Source organism: Bemisia tabaci, chromosome 2, assembly GCF_918797505.1.
Source record: "Bemisia tabaci chromosome 2, PGI_BMITA_v3".
NCBI classification, from domain to species: domain Eukaryota; kingdom Metazoa; phylum Arthropoda; class Insecta; order Hemiptera; family Aleyrodidae; genus Bemisia; species Bemisia tabaci.
In genome coordinates this window covers 22,668,885-22,690,762 of record NC_092794.1, presented here as the reverse complement: position 1 = coordinate 22,690,762, position 21,878 = coordinate 22,668,885, and the positions used below count along the sequence as shown (strand labels likewise).

Sequence of the window (21,878 nt, the reverse complement as noted above, 5' to 3'; positions counted from 1 at the left end):
GTCCGATTGGTCGATTGTTCATCAAAACAAACAGCAAGTGCTAGTGCAAGTGCTGCTGCAGGATCTGCAAGAGATTTTCACACTTTTTCAACTTCAATTCCATTTCTTTATTTTCTTTGTGTACTTTGTGAAGTGATAAAAGCTGCAGCGGTAGTTAATTTTGTGAGGTGCGCTTTCACTTGCAGTGCAGTTTACTCGCAGATTCGTTTTCTCGCTGAAGAAGTAGCCCGAGTTAGAGTTGCTCATCAGTCCCAGCAGCCCAGCCCTCCTCTCTCCAATTCCCATTCATAACTTCTCAGCCCCACGCAAGTCCCATTCATCTTAAGAGGAAGAGGTGATTCAACTATAATAATGAATGGAAGCCAATCAATTCTCCTCCAATATGTGTCTCTAACCTCACCGAATTGATTTGACGATCGGTAAGAGCATTTTTGCAATAGATTCTTGGCAGTGTGACTAGCTGCAACTGAGAAACCTCTCTTCATCTTGTGTGATTTAATGGAATTTAAATCTACTGTCGATCCATAAGTAGTGTCCCATTGTAAGTGTCAATTGAAAAAATGCATTATTGCACCAATATGAAATACTGTCATCAGTGAAATTGGCCTTTGACTCATGATATTTTATGTTTCATGGTTTTGTCCCAACCATGGGTGGTTTACTAATTCCCCATGAAGATTTTGTCATGGTCTTATCGAGTGTATAATTCCTCTTCCCCCTGAATTTTCCATCCTCAATGTTAGTATAAACTCTCTCCTTTTTTCTTTCAGGTTTTTATTGGACAGCAATCATGGCCTGTTCGCAACCATCCAATTCATCAATTGTAGATTTTGAGGCATGGCCTGACAGATCCGACTGTCTCCCCTCCGAATGTCTCACATTAGATTTTGGATCCTTTGAAACTGTGCACAGATGGAAACGAATGCCTGAATGTGATGAGTTTGTTGGTGCCAGGTAAAATCATCCAAAAGTTTCTTTCTTCCTGTATGGATTCTATCATGTTCATCTGGAACATGCGTTAGACAATTTGACACCTGTTTACTTTTTATTGGTAACTGACTGCACTGCTGACATGCAGGAGCTGTTAAGTGTTGACCAAGGGCAATGCTGCTGCGCACAAATTTGAAAGAAATTCTTCTGTGCATGTCAGTCAAAAGTAACCATGTCCACACTCATCGAACATGAGCTTTTTAAGAATGCTTTCATAACCTGCATACCTAAAGAAGGATTTCACAGTCATCATAGCTTGATTAATGAATAATGCAATTTTATGGATTTACAATAGGTACTTAGAGTGCCAAACTTTTAGGTACTTAACTTGTGCTACACCTACTTATTGAATATGGGAGCAAATGCGGAAAATACTGTTCCTGCTCATTTTACAGTCCAAAGTCTCTGTGTTTTTCAGACTTAAGTACATCTTATGTATGACTGTCGCCTCTTTTTTTTAGACGGAGTAAGCATACTGTAGTTGCATACAAAGATGCCATCTATGTTTTTGGGGGTGACAATGGAAAAAGTATGTTGAATGATCTGTTGAGATTTGATGTGAAAGAGAAGTCATGGGGACGAGCGTTTCACATGGGCACTCCACCAACCCCTAGATATCATCATTCAGCAGTGGTAAGTATTTTTCAGAATAATTTCAGTCCTTTTATTTCTTCTGTTACCAGAAGGATAGGGTAAAGGGAAGGTATAAGAGGGAAGGATGTACATATGTATGTCTATGGATTTGACTGGTAACCATAGATTGATATGTTGACTGCCAAGGATCTAGGCAAAAATTACGGCAACTTAGCATACAGAAACAATTCACAAGAGAGAAAATGTCCCAACTATGGCTATAGTTACGCACTCTCTAGGACAACTAGAGTGTCTCATAGTTCAGGCAGATTCAGCACTGCGGCAATGGAGCTCTTCAAAAGAAGTAGATTGCTAGTGGTGTGGCTGTCAAAGTTTTAATGGGTATCACCCAACTTACACTTACCCTTACTTACTTCCTGTTTAGGCTTACGCTTTCACTTGTTAGGAGAAGATACGTTGACTCCACAGAAAAATTCAAAAGTTACATACTGCTTCGTGTAATTTTTTCTTCGTTTATCAACTACAAGCTTGTTTTCACATACCTCTGCATTCCAAATTTGAAAGCTAACATCAGTGTTTTTCACAGAGGCGCAGAAAGCTTCCAAACATTGTCTGTTTATCACAGTCTAGTCTTTTCTCCTAACCTCGGCTAGATTCGACTTTTTCCAGCCCCTCTAATGGTTGCAGGGAGAAATATTACGCACTAACAGGCTTCCCCCCCCCCCCTCCCTGAAAATTCTTCAAGAATGATGTCCTTCAGCAGGAAGTTTGACGTATTTTTTCTGAAATTTTTCTTGTGTAAAATTATCCTCAATCTCCTAAATTTGCTGGCGAGGGCTCAGACTCCGTTGTCTTCCCATAAAACTGGCTTGGCTCCTGTTGACCGTTTAATTATGGAGGGCGTATTTATGCCCCCCAAATACCTTTATTTCTTCATTTTCTCGTAGGTAAGTGTTCAATCTCCTTCAATTTGGACAAAATCACTTTGAAAGAAAAATGTGTTCGCATTCTAAAATGACAACACCTCTACCTGTTTGACTTTTGAATATCTTCCTGTTGTGTTTTAGGTTCATGAAAACTCAATGTTCGTGTTTGGTGGTTACACAGGCAATATCCATTCAAATTCTAATCTCGCCAACAAAAATGATCTTTTTGAATATAAATTCCAGACGGGTCAATGGATTGAATGGAAATTTGTCGGCAGGCAAGTCAATATCTTTTCTAAGTCTGAATCCTCTATTGGTTGGATAGCTTTAAGATCAGCTAAACTGTTTTTTATATTGCAAACTTTTCTGCATGAAGCATCTCATGGAGGGCATTTTTATACAGTAACATCTGTCTACAAAAAGAGGAAAAAACCACTAAAAATGTGGCTTTAAAACTGTTACTGGATGATAAAATAATACTGATCCCATACTACCCAATCTAATTAGAATTCAAAGCCAGAAAAATTAAAAAAATCAGAATTAGACTCCAATTTTCATTTCTTTGGGCGTTTTCCTATTTTCATCCTCAAAGCTGTTCAGCAGCAACTACAAACAGAGGAAAGATTGCACTTCGGTGCCATGCCTTTCCTCATTTCTTTACCTGTGATTTAATATTCTCCAGGATTTTGCTGAATGCTAAGCTGAACCTCTAACTGTGTGTGATCTGCTGATGCACTGAAAAAAGCGCCAAATTGGTAGTGTATCTAATTAGTGGGACTTCAGCTAAGTACTCTGGCACAGCTGCCTCAGCTAAACACCCAGCCTTGCTCCGAAACTCTCAAGAGTTCATTTTGTAACTCAAGTTCTGTTTTTTGGTTTATCTAGAGCTTTGATTTACTCTCAGAATAGTGTGGACCTAGTGCTTTGGCATTTAGTATGTCAATTTTATATTGTTTCAAATTTCTATTCATTTCAATTTATGCTTCAGGATGAAAATTGATGCAATTTAAAAATTAACTTACGATTTGTTTGCTCAGTTCCGTTTAAAAATTGCCTGCATTTTTTCAAAACTTCTCATTTTATGTCTGTCATATATTGGAAAGGGATCATCTCAATGTTTTATTTCTTTTGCTTTCACAGAACACCTGTCCCTCGATCAGCTCATGGTGCAGCAGTTTATGATAACAAGCTATGGATTTTTGCAGGCTACGATGGTAATGTGCGTTTAAACGATATGTGGACTATATCTCTGCTACCAGTAAGTATCAAGGTCTTCTCTTAAAACACCTGAAAAACACATGAAATGGGAGAGGGATCAAGGTTTCCTCCATCCCTGAATCCTGCAAGAGTAAAATATGACACATCAGGAGGCACATCGAAGCTTGATGCTATTTGTTTGGTCTTCTACTGACTCATTTTAAGCCTATTTTATCACTGAATGGATGCATCCAGTTTAGCCGTACCCATTTCTGGTCAAACTGCATTCAAGACTGGCCATCAGCAGGAATCAATTCTTGTGTTCTGTCAGATCCCTCTCGTCATAGATCGCAACAACAGTATAGAGGATTTGAAGCATAAATAAAAAATGACATTGGGTGGAGAGCAACCCATCAGTGTAAATACAATTACACTCTAGTCTACAGAAAGGCAACTATTTTTTAATCATAAATTTATCATTGTGTACTTAAGGAAACGAGATTGGTTCTCATTTGATGAAGAATACTTTGGCAGAGATCCTATGTTGTACCCATTGTATGCATTGGTAGATGAATGCTGTTTGGTTGAGATACTGCAGATTTGAGTAGAACACCATGATGACTGTGTCACCTAAACACCTTAAGTTTTCATTTTACCTTTGTTCTTGACTAAGTCCTGATTTTTTTTTGCATTCTAAAATTTTCTATACATTTACATATGGCTTTTATAGCAGACCTGGGCACTCTGCGACATTTAATCGCAACCCTTTCCTATCAAAACAGAGGTTGTCTGGTAAATTGCATCTTGTAAAATCTTGTTAAAATGCCACCAATCCATGATTTTGCTCAAATTTTTCAAAGATCTTATTATTTAAAATATTTGCAAATTATTAAAATCAAGCTAATCCAACACTCTTGGTTCCCAGCATGTAGCTCTTAGATTTGTTCAGATTTAGAAGTTTGAATTGTGATTATCCCCTCTATTCTTATTAGTTCAATTCTTATCGTTTTTTAATTGTTCTTAATTTTATTAACTCTGCAGGGTGAAAATCGGGTATGGGAGCCGGTTGTCCAATCTGGAAACTGTCCACCGACTTGTTGTAATTTTCCTGTAGCAGTCGCAAGAGAATCTATGTTTGTTTTCAGCGGTCAAAGTGGTGCTAAAATTACAAACAGTTTATTTCAATTCCATTTCCAAGAAAAATGGTAGGTAACTTGCACTGATCTTCTCCTTCAATATAATTTGCCTCATACTTTGTGAAAGTTTTTGCAAAAATGCCAAAACTCTCATTTATTTTTATTTATTTATTTTTTTTTAATACTAAAAATGTCAGGGATTTATCGAGGTTCAACTTCTCCTCCAGACTTAAACTATTGCCGTAGAAAAATTCAAGAATGTTTTCAGAATCTATCAACAAAGGAGGGGCACCTCAGCCTATTGATGGAAAGAAGTTTCCCATGATTTTGAGAACATTCGCTCTTGCGGATTTGAATTATTGCTTTAATAACGATGCAGCAAGGTCAAAAGTAATACATTTTGAAAATAAGGAACAAAGTGCAATCAAAGCCAATTTATCTTCGGTTTCATAGATTGGCATCAGCCTTAAAATTGGAAAAGTTTGAGTGTAACATGATCAGAAGAGGGTGACCTTTCTAATATTCTTTGTCTCTGCGTTTACAGCTGGACTAGAATTTCCACTGAACACATATTAAGGAGAGGTCCGCCTCCTCCAGCTCGACGATACGGTCACACCATGGTTGCATTCGAAAGACACTTATACATGTTTGGTGGAGCAGCTGATTCTACTCTTCCGAATGACCTTCATTGTTATGATTTGGACACTGTCACTTGGTCTATCATTCAGCCATCAGCAGACAGCAAAGTTCCATCGGGGAGACTTTTCCATGCAGCCGCTGTTGTTGGGGATGCCATGTACATTTTTGGTGGCACAGTTGACAACAATGTGCGAAGCGGAGAAATGTTTCGGTTTCAGGTTGGTTTAATAAGGGGCTCATGATTTTCCGAACGTCATTATTATATTATATCATAAAATTTTGGGCGGTCAAGAGCACTTCATCTGTGACCATTCAAAGGAAAAGTTACGGAAGTTTACAAAAACTTCTTCAGATTCATCACATATGGTGCAAGACCAGTAGGCAGGAAGAATAATTTTCTTTAAATGCATCTCCTCATTTTAATATCAGCAGAATAAGATGTCAAAATTCATGTTTACTTGCTCCAATCTGCATAAAAAGGCTCGCTGCAAAATCCTGGCGCTCAGTCTTGATTCTTCAAAATTTTGCTCTCTGACTAATCAGATGGGCTGTAATTACTTATGGATGCAGATATTGATCATGAAAATCAGCTCCTTGCTCCAAAAATATGCCCTCTCTCTGCTCTTTTCCGGATGCAATAAATTTTCACGTACACACTGCTGTTGCCTTTGCTGTGGTGTTTAAATTTTTACAACTTGAGTAAAATGTTTTTTTTGTTTTTTTTTTCAGTTTTCTTGCTACCCAAAATGTACGCTTCATGAAGATTTTGGCAAATTGTTAGAGGAGCGTCAGTTCTGTGATGTGGAATTCATCGTTGGACCTGATGAGGTTGTTATTCCAGCTCATATAGCCATAATCGTTGCAAGATCCACATACTTGCGCTCACGAATTCGGCAAGCAAAGAATTTAAGGGATAAACAGCTTGAAAAGGTGAGGAAAACCAACATCTGACCCCTGTCCTTTCTATGCTTTTGAGTTTTAATTTTTGATGAAACTTTCCGAGACAGTATTCAGATTTACATAACAGTCTCTCAAGCTGCCTTACTGACAGGTTGGCCAAGGAGATAAGACGGCATGTCAACTCAATTCACAACAATAGGCTTCGCATCTTCGACTCAGTGACGGTGCCTCTTCTCCGTATGATAATAGTACTGTACACGGGTAGAATTGCCAAAAAATGCAATCTTTGGATCCAATATTTTCGAGATTGGCACACTGTAAGTTCAATTTTTTAAGCCCATCCTACTCAGAAGATTGTAAGGCACATCATTTCAAAAAATCTTGAAATTTAGCCAGCGCTTAATTTCTTTTTACCCCGTGCGTACTACTCTCTTAATTTTTATAACTGAGATCTCCTTTTATTTTGTTTTCAACCCTTTGATTTGTGCCCGAAAAAAGTTAAATTTCAAATTCAAAGAAAATTTATAACCAGCGATATACACTAAAAGATGCATTAACTTATTAATTTTCTGTTCTCTCAGTAGGTTCATGGCACTAATGAAATTCCAGCCATAGATATTCCAAAATTACAAGTTCATTTGAAAAAAGCTGTGCTTGAAGCATTTGAAATATTGCTCAACTATATTTACACCTAAGAGATGCACTGACTTATTAATTTTCTGTTTTCTCTGTAGGTTCATGGCACTAATGAAATTCTAGCTGCAGATATTCCAAAATTACAAGTTCATTTGAAAAAAGCTGTGCCAGAAGCATTTGAAATGGTGCTCAACTACATTTACACTGACTGTATTGACCCAACAGAAAAAAGTAAGTGCATTCTCTTTTTTCCATGAATATTATTTTTTGTTTATATTTTGCAAATTAATTTTGTTTTTTCCAAGAAGAAGTAATAAAATGTTACTTGATGTTACTATAAGGCTCAATTAGAAAGAGAGAGAAAATAAAGAAAGAATCAACAGAATAATGTCATGTTGGAGAGATTTTAAGTGAATTGTAACCCCATCTTTTATCAATGTTAGTTACAATCACCAATGCCTTGCTTGCTTTGTGTATTGTGCGTATATCTTCTACGCAAATACCTCTAGAGGGCGCATAGAACATTCAGTTTAACTTCAGCTTTTTGGATTAGAACCCTCCAAGTCCAATGTAATGTCTCAATATCTTTTTTCCATGTCTTAATTCGTAGTCTTCAAATTTTCTTGTTTTGTTAAGAGGGAAGGTAGTTTTTCAAGTAAATGTATACACCTATTTTCAGTTAAAGGGTTTTTAGTCTTAGAAAAAGATTCTAACAAGCTGCAACAGGTCAATCCTGGAAACTTATAGTGGTACTTTGTTCCTGAATCATTGAAGTCATATATTTTCCAAAACTATAGTCAAGCAGCAGTCTTCTATCTTATATTATATTTTCATTTAATTTAATTTTTGTAGATGACACTTTTTTAAATAGTTTCTTACTTCATCCTTTTTTACAGTCAAAGATCCTGTTTGCAATAGAATAGTTCTCTTGATGATGGACGTATATCAGTTAGCAGTACAGGTAAGTAAACTTCTACCAAATTATTTTGAACACAGCGGGCTAATTATTGAAATTGATAGACAGAGCCATAGACAAATAGGACAAAAGGGGTATGGAGGGATCTCATTGGTAGAAGCGGGTGGTTGGATTGGACAAAGGAGGTTGTCGTCCTAGAAGCAAGATAATGCCTCAAATGAAAAAACATGTAAGAAAAATCTCAGATATGACAAATCTCTCTCCTTTTACTTAATCATCAAAAATCAATTTATATTGTTTCAGTTTCTTTTTAATGTCTGTGTTATTTTCATTGGATTAATGGGTGGATTTTACCGGTCTCACCTCAACTGCATATCTTCCTCCCGCACATCTGTATTTCCTCTCATGTTTTACTTCTCAACAAAGAATGAAACAAAATAGTGCCTTGAAACTTTCTATGGATCTCCTCTCAATAGTAGAGAATATTCTTACAGTAAGAATATGGCTTAGTTTCCTGTCAAAGAACATAGAAGGGAAATAGATAACGTCAAATGTAGCTAGACTGATTTTGGTCAAATTTTCCAAATATTGTAACAATACACACGATCTGAATAATTGTTATTGGTATTTTATAATTTGAATATTACTTTTTTTTTCAGCTTGACATGAAAAGACTGGAACAATTGTGTGTGCAGTATCTAGAAACAACCATCAATCATCAAAATGTTTTGGAGGCTCTTCATAATGCATCACTGTTGAACCTGTGTTTCATCAAAGAATATTGCCTTAAATTTATTGTGAAGGAATCCAATTACAATCAAATTGTTATGAGCAAAGAATTTGAAACACTGGATCGTACTTTGATGGTTGAAATCATAAGACGGAAACAAACGCAGAATTCAGCTCTCCACAATAAAACTTTTCTCCAAGAACCTACCTATGAAGGTGAGACTGTCAAAAATACACATCAAGATCTTTTTTTCCTGTTAATACCTTCATCCTTTGTGCTTTTTTTTCCTTCTTTTTTCTTTTTTTTCTTTTTTTTTTATTTTTTCTTTTTTTTTTTATTTTTCTTTTTTTTTCTCATTTTTTCTTTTTTTTCTCATTTTTTCTTTTTTTTCTTATTTTTTCTTTTGTTTTTAATGTGGAGGAAAAATTCCAGATCACATTGAAAGGAAGAACTTCATCTTTGTGCTCCTGTTTTTAAAGTGTGAAGCTTCTTTTACGGCTACGTTACAATAATTTCCTTTGTAAGGGGTTAAAAATGTGGAGTTCTTATCTGCATCAAAACTCTAGTTTTTTCCCTCAAAGGTTCATGAAGATTTCAAACAATAAGTATTTTTAACCAAATTTGACGTAAGAAACTCCCTCAATCTTTAAAATTTTTTATTCGTTTTCAGGGACCTCTCTTGAGAATGACATGGAGATGTTATTGAAATCTGCTGGCAAAGAATTCTGTGATATTACATTAATGTTAGATGGAGTGCCTGTCATGGCGCATAAATCTATATTGGCAGCTCGTTGCGGCTACTTTGAGGCAATGTTTCGTTCATTCATGCCAGCAAATAATATTGTCCAAGTAAGTACGCTTCATGCACTGAAATTTTTATCTTTACACCGCGGTGCTCTCTGATACATTAACATTGAAAGGAACTCCAAAGGAGTCATTTTATTCATGACTGTTAGCACTAAAATTTTCAGTTCCTTGGCATCGAATCAATCCGTAGTACATCTGTAATAAAGGCAGCGCAGAATCAGTGAACTGGGAGGCTCAGCAACTCCCAATTTGACGGTGAAACTCCTAAACCACGTATCTTCTTTGCAGTGTTTTAAAATCTACCCTAGTATTTTATTTTTTTTAAAGGAAGAAAAAGTAACATGGTTCCTTGAGGTCTTAACAGAATTTTTTTTGCACAGAGAAGAAAAATCACGGCAGTTTTCAAGAATTTTTGTTGAGTAGTTCTCCATTAAAAAAAATGAAGTAAGACAGGAAGTCTACAATATATCGCAAACGGAGGTATGTAATTTGGGAATTTCATTGTCAAATTGCCAACGAAACCCATCCTTCCATAGATCATTAAGACAAATGAAACCCTCTAATCTCCGCCTTCATCGCCTGCTGCCCACCTACCCTATATGGGACATCCAAGCTGCCTTCCTCCGGGAGAAACCGAATCGAGCACTTGTTTTGGCAACCAATCATTTGCCATCCTCTGCACATGTTTATACCTAAGCAATCACTTGGCTTTGATATTGTACTCAATTCCTCTTATTTTACACACTTGTTTAATATAAACACGCTTTCTTTTGAAATGCTTGCAGATTTTAGAAAAGTCCCTTTCAGTACCCCCATTCCATTTCACCTTCCCAGTACTGTAAAGCAATTACCACCCCTTGTATAAAAGTCACTATTAAAAGAAAGCCCAATAAACTCAGTGCGGTAGATGAGGACAAAACTGTGAGCAGTCCCTAAAATTTAAGTACAACAAGATTAAAAACTAAGTTTAACTGCGGAAAACGAGGCCTTCAAACCCGGTAGGAAAAGTTGTGTTGTAGACCAAGCAACATCAGCAATTTTAATCGATTGTGAAAAAACTCACTCCAAGAAGATATACATGCCACCTATTTCATTAGTCTCATTATTCGCTTGTTGCAGATACAAATTGGAGAAATGGTGCCATCAAGAGAGTCATTCGATTCCCTCTTAAGGTATATATATTACGCTGATGTGAATATGCCAACTGAAGATTCATTGTACCTTTTCAGCGCTCCTTATTTCTATGGGTTCACTAATAACAGACTACAGGTAAGTTCCAGCCATAGTTCAAAAATTTTATCTTTGCAAAATTGGACCCCATTCATTAAATGCTTTGTCCAAACGCTTTCTAAATTTCCTGAGGCTATATTGAACCATTCTTGATTTTTTCAAACCAAAATGTGAGTGAAAAAACAGTTATAATTGAAGACAGGTGAACATGACTCCATTCTGTGCCTAGAAAGTACCCTATTCAATGGAAGGTCAGATTTTTAGCAAGTGTAAGGCACGATTAAGTCATGAAAAAATTCTCTTATATGATAATTTTTTTTTTGCCGATTACTTCGGATAGTAAAAAGACGGAGAAATTTTCCTTGGGAAGAAAACGCAAAATGCTTGATTGCTAGGAGAAGTTCTGATCGAGGGATATTGAAAACCCTTGTTTATTTCATGGCAATCTTATCACAATGCAGTTCACCATAGTCAAGGTCTGAAAATTTAAAGTCGGCACTTTCATGAAATGCGCTCTCTTACATCTTCGAATATTTTAACTTTAATTGCATTTTTCAATATTTTTGTTTCCCCTCTCACCTGTGTCAGATGAGATGTGTTTTTTTCTGTAGGTTAAATTTCTCCAATAATTTGATTTATTTCAGGCATTTTGCAAACAAAATTTAGAAATGAATGTTACATTTGAAAATGTGGTTCAAATACTTGAGGCAGCTGATAGGATGCAAGCACAAGACATGAAAAAATACGCCCTACATTTGATAGTGCAACATTTTCCAAAGGTAAGTTGAGCTCTCCACTTCTATCTTTCTTTTATACTATAAGCTCCGAGACCTCCTTAATTTGCATATCTGGTAACGCTTAGTTCCAGCCTTCTACCGGGTCGATTTTCATAATTTTTCGGCCATCGACAGGCAATTGTCTCTAAATGAGGCTGCTCTATTCAGATTTTGAAAACATGACCCAGGTTTTTTTTAGAGTTACGAATTCTCCCATTTAAACAATGTAAATTTTTATCGTTTGTCATAGTTCGTTGAAGTGTTCAACTGACCCGATTTCCATGATTTTTGCTGTTATTGACAGGTGGTAGTCCCTAGATGAGTTTGCTCTAATCAGATTTTGGAAACATGAACCAGATTTTCTTATAATAAAGTGTACCAGGGAGCTTAGAAAGGGGAGGGGGGGATTTGAACTAAGTGGGAAATTGTGAATCTTGATCTGTTAGTAGGGCAAGGCAAGTGATTCGAAGGTATGCTCCTTTACTACAGACTATCCAAAAGCGATGAAACGCTCTGTTCTGTTTCGTTTCTGTCTTGGCCAGGGGGCATAGCCCCTTAGTACATTAAAGTAGCCAGTACTCAGTATTTTGACAGTATACTTCACCATGTTGGAGGGTTTGGAAAAACGTGTCAAATAAAAAGGTCCTCTGTAATTTAGTTGGGAGAGTCTGTATTAAAGTTACAGAAGAAGTCGATATATTCCTTGGCAAAGGGAATTCTCAATTTCACCAGGCATGCATAGTGCCCTATCATATTCCACCGTATCCCCTGAGAGGTTTGTCAGAGGTTTCTTGGGTCTTTGATGGCAAAAGTTGGTCTTACTTGGTGAGGAACATTAATCGTAAAGCTAAATTAATTGTCAATTAACGTGATAATATCAGCCAAATCAATTTTATGTTCAACGGTCCCTTTTAAGTTGGTGTTTTTAACTAGAATACATTCTGTTTGTGCAGGTGGCAAAGCTGTCAAAAATACGATCTCTCAGTCGGGAACTCCTGTTAGCCATTTTAGAGGCACTTGCAGATGAAATGAGTGAAACTAAACTGACGCAAGATGTAGCAGGTGCTAGCATCACTAATAATACTTCATACTAGGTTTAGGTATTTTTAGACAACTAAATCAAAGATCTTATTAGATGGAAAGATCAATTGTCATCAGATTGTTGTGATTGTAATCTTTGAATTGTGTTCAGATGAGCTGTGGGAAAAATTTCATCACAAGTTATGAAAAACTCGAAGATAGGAGTGTCTTATCGGTTTTTGGTAAGCTGTTGAAACAGTTCTATTAAAAAGTGGTATCTAGATAGCATTTTTGTGGTTTTACCATCGTGCGTTGAAATTCAGTAATCAGCATACAACTTGACACCAAGTTTTTTTCCCTATTAAGGAATATCATGCTTAAATGAGCTTTTTACCTCTGTAATGAGAATGTCAGTTGTACTTTCTGAATTTTAAGGCACGGTGGTAAATCACCGTCACTTTGTCTAAAAACGACTTGTGTTTTGATCAGAAATCTGTGCGTAATAGAAAGTAGTAATGAGAAGAAGACCCTTACAGAGAGCTATCAACGTTTTCGGAGCTGGCAAAAATGAGCTGTTGCCGTGTTTATCAGTATTATGAGCCAAGCAACCCCACGGACAGAAATTTGAGACAACAATTCTTTGACTGGGAGTCTTCCCAGTTCCGATAACTCCAGCTGTTCCTGACAACAGTGGCTTTACCAAAGTGATCGATATTTCGAAACAAACTGTGTAGCCCACCTACAAGGATTTATGTGAACATTCCTACTTAAGCACATGTTCCGAATACAGCGCAAGCCACAATAAACACACGGCCTTTTGTTACATGGCCACATGATGAACGGTAAAGTTTGCATTTTTCTTTTAGTATGTCGGTTTTTCTACTTTCTTATGATGATCAAAGTTTTACCCTATTGTGTTGTCTTGTGATATATTTTTTCATTAATTTAATGATAAGCCTCCACTTTCTGAGGCTATGGTGCTCATTTAAGGTAGCTATATAATAATATTTGTTAATAACTATGTACCGATGTTATAAAGATGGCTGTATAGACTCATATAAACAAACCTGGGTTTGGTCAGACTTTGGTAATGGTCTGATTTCTGTGCCAAACTGTGAAAGAAGTACAAATTATTAAATTTTTGTTTGGATCTGCTTCAGAAGGCAAGTAAACAAGAAAGAGATCTTTATGAGAGCTATTTTAAGATAGGCTCCTGTGTTTCAATTTTCCGTCAAAATTTTATGCGAGATGCTCCTCGTAATTAGAACACTTGATACCTACTTTAATTCATGAAAAAAACTCTCTAGTTTAGGAAAACATTAATTTTTGATGGAACATTTGACCCTTCCGTCCTAGAATACTAGGCATTCCAAAATTGGTCTTCACTTCTTTTAACCTCTGGACCTCTCCGCCCTAAAATAGGAACCAACTAAGCTTCCTGAGTCGGTATAAGCAATGTTTCCTGGTGTACACAAAGTTTAACAGCAATAACTGCAGTAAATCTTGTAAGCAGTAGGGTTGCCTCAACTCAGTATTTTTAGATAATATCTGCTCGTGTTTGAAAATAAATCATGTATGACTCTTAGTCTCTAAATTCGAAGGGGAAACTCTCAGTATGAACTAGAAGAGTCTATCCATTATTATCTTGATGGCAATCAGTCCTAAAGTTTCTAAAATGTTTCAAGTTATTTTATTCGAAAAAAATACACTGTAAATACAAAGCCTCGACCTAATGTTTTATGGCTCACCCCTCCTTAACATGTTCAAGTTTATCAAGCAAGTTGAACTATTCAAATGTTTTAGTTATTCTACGGTGTGATGTTTAACCAACTAAGTAAGATGGCTGGTTAAGCTGTACGATTTTTTTGTAATCCCTCTAATAATATTGTCATTGAAGGAGATGCCGTCAGAATCCTGAGTGAAGGCTAGTTTCCCCTTTTTTAGGTGAACCCTGGAAATTTTAGTCCTGCTAGAGTCCAAGCGAAATAAGTTTACGCACTATTAGACCGCTCTTTACTTGTAAAAGTGACGTTAGACGATCTTTTGTTGCAGTACAGAAGTGCATAAACTTATTGGGCATGGGCTCTAAAAGTAATGCCCATCCTGTAGTTACACCATCTCAATAAATAGAATGATTCAGAAGTCAGCAGAAGAAGAAAGGTCAATTTGGATACCTTGTACAAGAAAAATTTTAATCTCTCTGAACCATTACCATAACAAGCACATTCATAGTTTTAGTTTATTTATTTATCTCTGTGCATTTTCTGTTTTATGCATTTACTGCTGGATGGTTTTAATTCTCATCAAACTTTTGCAATTGCTTTCACTCAAATGTTAAGTTTAAATAAAAATAATTTTTATTGATGTACTCAATCATTGTCTTGTCATTTACTTCTGTGTCAATTTGGACATATTAGCGAAAATATTGAAGGTCAAAGTGGGAAGCCACCTTTGCATTTGCGACGTTGCAAACTTCCTGTCATACAGTGTTTTTCTTTTGAAAACTAGTCAACTAAATTTCTTGAAAACTTCCTTGATTTTTCATCTCTATCAACAGAATATTATGCATAAATTTCAAATATAAAGTTGGTTAGTTTCTCTTTAAAGGATTAAGTTAGAAGCTGCAATTTCGAATCAATGCGATGGAGATATGTGGAATCTATCTCCTTTTAGCCATTGATGTAAATAAAAAACTGCCAAAAATGAATCGTAAGAGGATTGAGATACGATGGACGTTCACTCAGTCTTTGCACCCCCCTTGCCATTTCCACAAAATTCATCCAATTTTTAAAAACGATAGGTTTTTAGAAAGCTTAGGATATACTTGACAAGCTCCCAAAATTCCAAAAAGATCCGTGCATTTATGTCCAAACGCAGCGCGTTCATCAGTGCTGCGTGCCCAATGTCTCCCTCCGAAAATGAGAAATATTTTTGCTCCGCTCAGTATACTTTTCTGTTCAGTAATTGACCAAAGAATGTGTTAAAGAAATTAAATGGAATTGTATTATAGCATTTCTAACACTTAAATTACTTTTCCACGAAATGTCCTTCCGGCTTTAAGCATTTTCCATGACAAGAAACCAGTTTCGCAATGCCAAGTACACTGACTCAGGGCTTGTAGGTTGGACTCAAATCTCTTGGCACTCAGCAAACGCACACTTTGGTTTTTCACATTTCGCACTGCAGAACAACTTCTTTTGATTCATTTTAGGAACAACATACAAGTCATTTGTTTCCCTATGCAGATAGATGCTTCAATGGATGAGCGACGAATATCCTTTCATAACTGCAAAACTCAGCTGAGCTAACCAACTATTCTATCTGATATAGGGCACTCCTGCAGATCCTAGTCTTCTGAAAGATATTGCCCACCAATGAAACTCCATCTTAACTTAGTCTATTTTTGTCTGGTAGACAAAAACTTAATTTTAATAATAAGTCTGGCGACTAGAGTATAATCCAAACCTGGGAGTTTACCCAGTTTCACTAGGAATGACCCAAGAGTGGTTCGAGTGACAAATAATAAACTGACTTACTACTTGCTAAAAGGAAAAAATTACAAGTTTATTTCTTAACTTTTTTACACAATCTACATTATTTAAAAGTACTTAAAATGAATGTTTTCTACACCTCAGAGTGTATTTTAGATTATGCACCAGTATCAATGAACAAAAGGAATAGTTCATGTTGCACTAAAACAGGACGGATGAAATATTGAACAAAGAACAGTTTCCTTAAAAATAAAGAAAAAAAAGCTCAGAGGAAATAGATAACTAAATATCGAAAATAAACAGTAAACGACTCACAATAGGCTTTGATACGAGTCAGTAACCAACAAGGCTGAGAATCGTTCAGGATATGTAATATCTTTACTTACAAACATGTGTGAACTTTTAGAAAAAAATTTAACTTCACAGACTAAAAGAGCAAAAGCAACACCGGACGGGTGAGACAATCTTTTCATATTGTCTGCTAAGTTAAATACAAAAAGACAAGCAAAAACTTGAAGAGATAAGACACTTATTTCCTCAGTGAGTAAGTTAAACGCACTGGTTTGATAAGTAAAAATACAATACAAATGAAACGTTGATTCCTTACTTCTGAAGTAAGTAACTGGGCGAGATGAATTAGGTTATCTTACATTCTTGTACACAATTGAAGAATCATATTATTGCCTTAAAAATATTCAAAATTTAATGGATTGAAGTCTTAAAAGTAAAAACCGTTGAGCACATCTTTGACAATATTTTTAGGAAAATATAAAGTTTGAGGTGGCAAAAAAGGAGCCAAGCTACTGCTTGCACTCAACACTCTTTTTTATCAGTTTTACACCAATAAATATTTGAGTTACCTTTTGAAACTTGAATTTCTTATTATTGTGCTGATTGACTTTTAATTTCCTCATATTATGGACTCCATGGTAAAAGAAAAGGTATAGACAGCTGCAGCAAACCATCATGGGAAAAGAAATCCTTCGGTTGTGATATAGCAGTTTGATCTACCTCTATTTGGCGGAGCTCTACACACTAACTATGCGTTGGATAGTCCTATTCCAACAAATTGACAAAGCTAAAAGCTCCTGTAGACAAGCTTCCAAGTCAGACAGGCCAATCAGAGGCAATTGGGTTCTATATCCATACTTGTTTTCCTCCTACCATGATAAACCTATTAATACCAGAGGAACCCAAGATGGGCCACTACTTGGTGTTTTTTTAAGGGAGAAAATCAAATTTTTTAACTCACAGTAGCAGATTTAATTATTTGAGCACACAAGCTTGTGGATGAGATCCAATAATACTTGCTCACAAAACGTCAATTGGGTTCTTACCTGTAAGGTCCTAGGCCTTATTTCACTTGTGATATCATTTACAAATATGTAGATAAAATGATAATTGCATATCTGATATCCAATATCTAATGATTAATGGGTTATCATCTGGAGTATTCCATGAAAGTATGGAGGCAATAATGAAGGCTTAGTACATTAATACAATGGGAGGATAAAATTGTTGTAAGTATGTATACAAAAATTAAAAACATGAAAAATGGTATTTTTAAATGAATGTTATAAAATTAGGTACCAATAAAAAAGAGAAGTTTATTTACAAACAGTCTTGATCTTTTCATGAAACTTAAGTACAAACGATTCATTGAAAGATGAATCCATACGAGAAGTGAACAAACATCAAAATATTTAAAAAAAAAAAAAAAAAAAGAATATACTTTATTTTGTATGATTAGCGAAAGACATTACTTCAGTGAGGAGCACATCTCAGCTATAAAAAAGATCATTTTTGAAACCTTAAAAGAAATTAACCAATACTTTTCAAAGCCCAAAAATCATTTTTAATTCGAAGTAGAGGGCAAAGTTAATGTTTGGATGGTAATAGTTTAAATTTAGGGTTTTCAAAAGAGATTTTTCAGAGAAAGATAGCTGATATTAGCTCCTTGTAAACAATCAGTTTTCATCTGATAACCACTGAAGAATACCAATAATTAAAAAAAACTTGATTGTCATTGTTAGTTGCTCTCCAGCGCATATACTCTCATGGCAAAGAAACTAAAGAGATCTGGAAGCAGGCATTATCTTACAGCTGATTAGGCATTGAAACTTGATAAGTATCTCTGAGTCTGACATAGAAATATCAGCCGTACAATTAATGCAGGTTATTCTATTAGAACTAAAGCTCACAAACAAAAAACAATAATCTTGATTTGTTCTTTCTGAAACTTGAAAATTTTTCATGTAGACAGCCAGGGCCTTCCACTCTTTGGATCTGCTAATTTAGGGGAGCTGATTTATCTTTTCAATTTTATTTGAATTTATATCAAATTGAGTACCTAAATTAACTTACTCATCTCAAATCTGTATCAAGTAGCTTACAATTACAAGTATTACTCAGTCTGATACAAGTGCCTTTAGTGTATGCATTATAAAATGGGCACAGTTCACTTCTAATATTGATTCATCCTACAGGTAAAATTTAAGACATATAATACAGGCAAAAATGTTATCGCCACTTATATACATTGTTTAGAGGAAATGATTTTCACAAAAGAATACTGTCTAAAATAAATGTCATAGCGAGCATTAACAATCTAAATAAGCCAAAAAACTTGACTTGAATACATTATTACCTTCAAAAATGTTTACCAACAAGTTCTTATCCAAAGGGGACGAGAAAATTTAGCAATGATTTTTGAGTTCGGAAGAAAAAAAAAAAATAAAAACTCACTATGAGTTGAAATAAAGTCTTAGGTATTTTATTCCTTGGAGTGTCAGTCACACTTGGCCTAAGGCAACATAATTTTTTCAAAAAAGAAGGTAGTTCTGAAGCAGCTACAATGTAGATAAAATATTGAATGTTTGAGGCCTCTCGAACGACAGAGCGAGCTATTTTTCTCCTTTCATTTTCGCAAAATAAAGCTATACATCCAATGCAGGAACATGTATTTTTGGAACATTTGTAAACTAGCACAAATGAAAAAGCAAATTGATAATCAGGCCATGCTTACGGATTAGACTTTTGAAAGCTAAAGCAGACGTTTTCCAACCAACATTCAACCTAATAGGTTTAGATAAGTTCATTTTTGCTGTAAGCGTCCGAATACATTTTTAACTGCAAATGTTTCCATTTTTATCATCCACAAAATCCTTCACATTTTACATCATCGTAATTAAAAAAAATTTCTTTCCGTGAAATGAATGAAGGAATAAAAAACCTACTACCTTTGAAAAAAAGGAGGAAAAAATCTGAGAAAAGCTAGCAGAAAAAATATTATTTCCACTTAATTATTGCGTTGGGTGATAATTGGAATAAATGAGAGGCCGCTAAATAGTGATTGGTTAAAAAAAAATAGCACCTCACTTACAAGAGTCAAGACTTGGGTGATGAACCAACTTTCGCTTACTTTTTCCTCATTTTTTACCTACACATACTTTACAAATACTGTCTTTTGAGAAACCAATCTAATGAAATTATCACTAATTTAAAGTTACCGATAAAAAATTTAAAAAATATCCACAGATTAAAAAATATGACAAATATTAAAATAGACAAGGGCATGCCGATACAAATAGGAAACAACTAAGCAAAAATTACTCACTGGTTGAAAAATTAAGGCAAAAACGAATTTCTTTATGCAAAAACAGCCTTGCAATCAAAAATCAAATGAATGAAATGCAATAACTACAGAAAACCAATGATATAAAGTTTTATAAGCGTCATATAATTCAGTCTAGACTAGGAGGAATTCTTTAACAAGGCCACTTATCAGGGAGTAATATACCCCCAATTATTTGCAATTACTTTTAACAAGTTAGATGAGATGTCTGCCCTTTCCGAAACAAGTGATATTGTTGAGCTTTAATCACATCTCACCCTGATGAAGTTTAAGAGAAAAAACCATTTATGTTCTACAGATGTGATCAATTACATGAAATCACATGTCAAGATGATAGCTCCTAATTGAAGGAATGCAAATCTCATCATAATCAAATAAAATACTTTAATTTCCGAGACCAGCAAACAAAAGATTGGGACATAGTACGTACGTAACAAAAAATAAAATAATAATAAAAAAAAGGATAAATAATTACATTATATTAGAAAAATAGAAAAATTTACCAATTTGCTTTTACAAAAAATGAGGAGGTCTCTGAGAGATACAATGCAACATTCATAATTCTAGTATCTAGCAGAGACAGCGGAATAGAAAGGAATATGACTCCAATAATACATTTGTACTTACGCCTAAACTACCAGTATGCTTGGGACACACAAAAAAACTGGCCCCATGAAGCTTATGATATGTAAACGCATTAAGTACATGAATTTTCATTTTATTAAGTAGATAATTGTTAAGTAATACAAATAATAAATACTGTTCCTAGTTTAAAAGAAAAATATCACAAAATTTTTTCACCAGTTTGTACATATGACGACCTTTCATTCTAAGTAAAAAGGTAAATTCCTTGTCTTTTTGAGTCAACAACTGAGTAAAATGTAAATTTGAAAGGGAGAAATAATTTGTAAGCTATTTAGTTTCATTTCTAAAATATCAAAGTGATTGGTGATAATGTCCTTTAGAAAACAAATTTTTTCCAGATGCTATCAAGCGTTGGCACCTGATGCAAGTGAGGACATTAATAAGAAAATACTTTTAGCAAGGAAACTCTCTTCCCTGAAATTACTGACAGTATTATGTCATGTCATCAATTAAAAAGTCTTAGAAATGATTTCGGAAAGTGCTACTTTCGGGAAGATTTATTTTCAGCACCCGATTGAACTCTGAGAGTTTAGGAAACCCTTCTGCGAGGAGATGATAAAAGTCTTAAAGAGCTACAGAACCTTGAGATTCAGAGCCAAATCCTTTTTCTAGGCATGATGGTGCCTACAGCATTACTTCACACACGTCCTGAGCAAAATACTTGGATTCTGAATCGCATCCAAACGTGCTCGAAAAGTCCTTCACCTGTCCAAGAGCCACTTCTAGCCTGAAAAAGATAAATCAAAACCACAATCAGATAATTCTTTGTGGTATCCAAAAATTCCCTAGATTTTCTTACACCATCTGATTTCCCTGGTTTTCCCATATTATCTGATTCTCTGAATTTTTTCCGTTTCTCAACTTTTAAGATTATTATGGATCTTGACAAAAAGTGCACTCACTCAACTCCAGTACAAAGATGACGCTCGTTAGGCAAGCAGCTAAGCATTGCAGATTGCAGGCATAATTCAAATGTTGCAAGTGGCCGAATCATTGCCAGTTGGGCAACACTGAAAAACTCTCCTTAACCGCGATAATCATACATGGCAATGCCTATCGCTGTCACACAATAACCCTCTCCATCAAAATTTGCCAATTTACATTAAAAGTTCTCGGGCTTTTTCCTGACCCTTAAAACTCTTGACATATGTTCTCTGTTAGAATTCCATGGACTTAATCACACTTAAAGCCTCCATTACAGCCTAATTCATGTTTGATGCTTTCAAAGTGCTCACCATTTGCAAACACACTAATACCATTGTATGCACAGCTGGCCCGGAAAAAAAAAAATTGGTTAGATTTGAGATGAATTATGTATCATGACTTACAACTGAGAGTCTTCCAATGAAGTGTCAAGAGTGTGATCTAAATTCTTCCGCTCTGTAGTTTTCACCGTGCACATGGACTGTAACAAAGAAGAAAAATAGTATGGGGTTCTCAGACTTCAAAGAAATTTGCTTCCTTAAAAATAAAAAAATAAATCATCTATTGGACTTAAGTAGTATACAAAGACTTAAAAAACACTGGGTTTGACAGGTTCAAATTGAGGATCCACTGTTTATTTTTAAAACCTCTATTTCACGATGAACAAAGAGAATAGGAAAAGTAAAA

At 35.3% G+C, this 21,878-nt stretch overlaps 2 protein-coding genes across 3 annotated transcripts in view; one reads left to right on the top strand and one right to left on the bottom strand.

The window, feature by feature from the left end:
• Nucleotides 1-41: 41 nt before the first annotated feature.
• Nucleotides 42-14,870, top strand: Lztr1 (Leucine zipper like transcription regulator 1). Of its 2 annotated transcripts, none has more exons than XM_072296957.1 (15): nucleotides 42-419; nucleotides 771-954; nucleotides 1,452-1,623; nucleotides 2,652-2,788; nucleotides 3,651-3,768; nucleotides 4,749-4,912; nucleotides 5,388-5,700; nucleotides 6,212-6,412; nucleotides 7,117-7,249; nucleotides 7,915-7,979; nucleotides 8,594-8,879; nucleotides 9,335-9,513; nucleotides 10,591-10,740; nucleotides 11,346-11,480; nucleotides 12,431-14,870. In XM_072296957.1, exons 2-15 carry the CDS (start codon nucleotides 791-793, stop codon nucleotides 12,569-12,571), a joined length of 2,358 nt encoding a protein of 785 aa, XP_072153058.1. In that variant the 5' UTR covers nucleotides 42-419; nucleotides 771-790; the 3' UTR covers nucleotides 12,572-14,870. The 2 variants fall into 2 exon arrangements, with proteins under 2 accessions (XP_072153058.1, XP_072153059.1); XM_072296958.1 differs by lacking the exon at nucleotides 42-419 and adding an exon at nucleotides 440-541.
• A 1,170-nt stretch (nucleotides 14,871-16,040) lies between these two features.
• LOC109043634 (endothelin-converting enzyme 2) overlaps nucleotides 16,041-21,878 on the bottom strand; it is a 49,913-nt gene continuing 44,075 nt past the window's right edge. Inside the window, exons 15-16 of the mRNA XM_019060914.2 lie at nucleotides 21,596-21,672; nucleotides 16,041-20,994 (exon numbers count right to left, since the gene is read on the bottom strand). Coding sequence (XP_018916459.2) covers nucleotides 20,892-20,994; nucleotides 21,596-21,672 — 180 coding nt within the window. The 3' untranslated portion in view covers nucleotides 16,041-20,891. The remainder of the gene's footprint in view (nucleotides 20,995-21,595; nucleotides 21,673-21,878) is intronic.

What these genes read in the sequence shown, in the direction of transcription:
- Lztr1 (XM_072296957.1), top strand. Translation starts at nt 791, where the DNA reads ATGGCCTGTTCGCAACCATCCAATTCATCAATTGTAGATTTTGAGGCA. An exon ending in GATGAGTTTGTTGGTGCCAG is followed by an intron (nt 955 to 1,451) that starts GTAAAATCATCC and finishes TCTTTTTTTTAG; the next exon opens with ACGGAGTAAGCATACTGTAG. An exon ending in TAGTGCAACATTTTCCAAAG is followed by an intron (nt 11,481 to 12,430) that starts GTAAGTTGAGCT and finishes CTGTTTGTGCAG; the next exon opens with GTGGCAAAGCTGTCAAAAAT.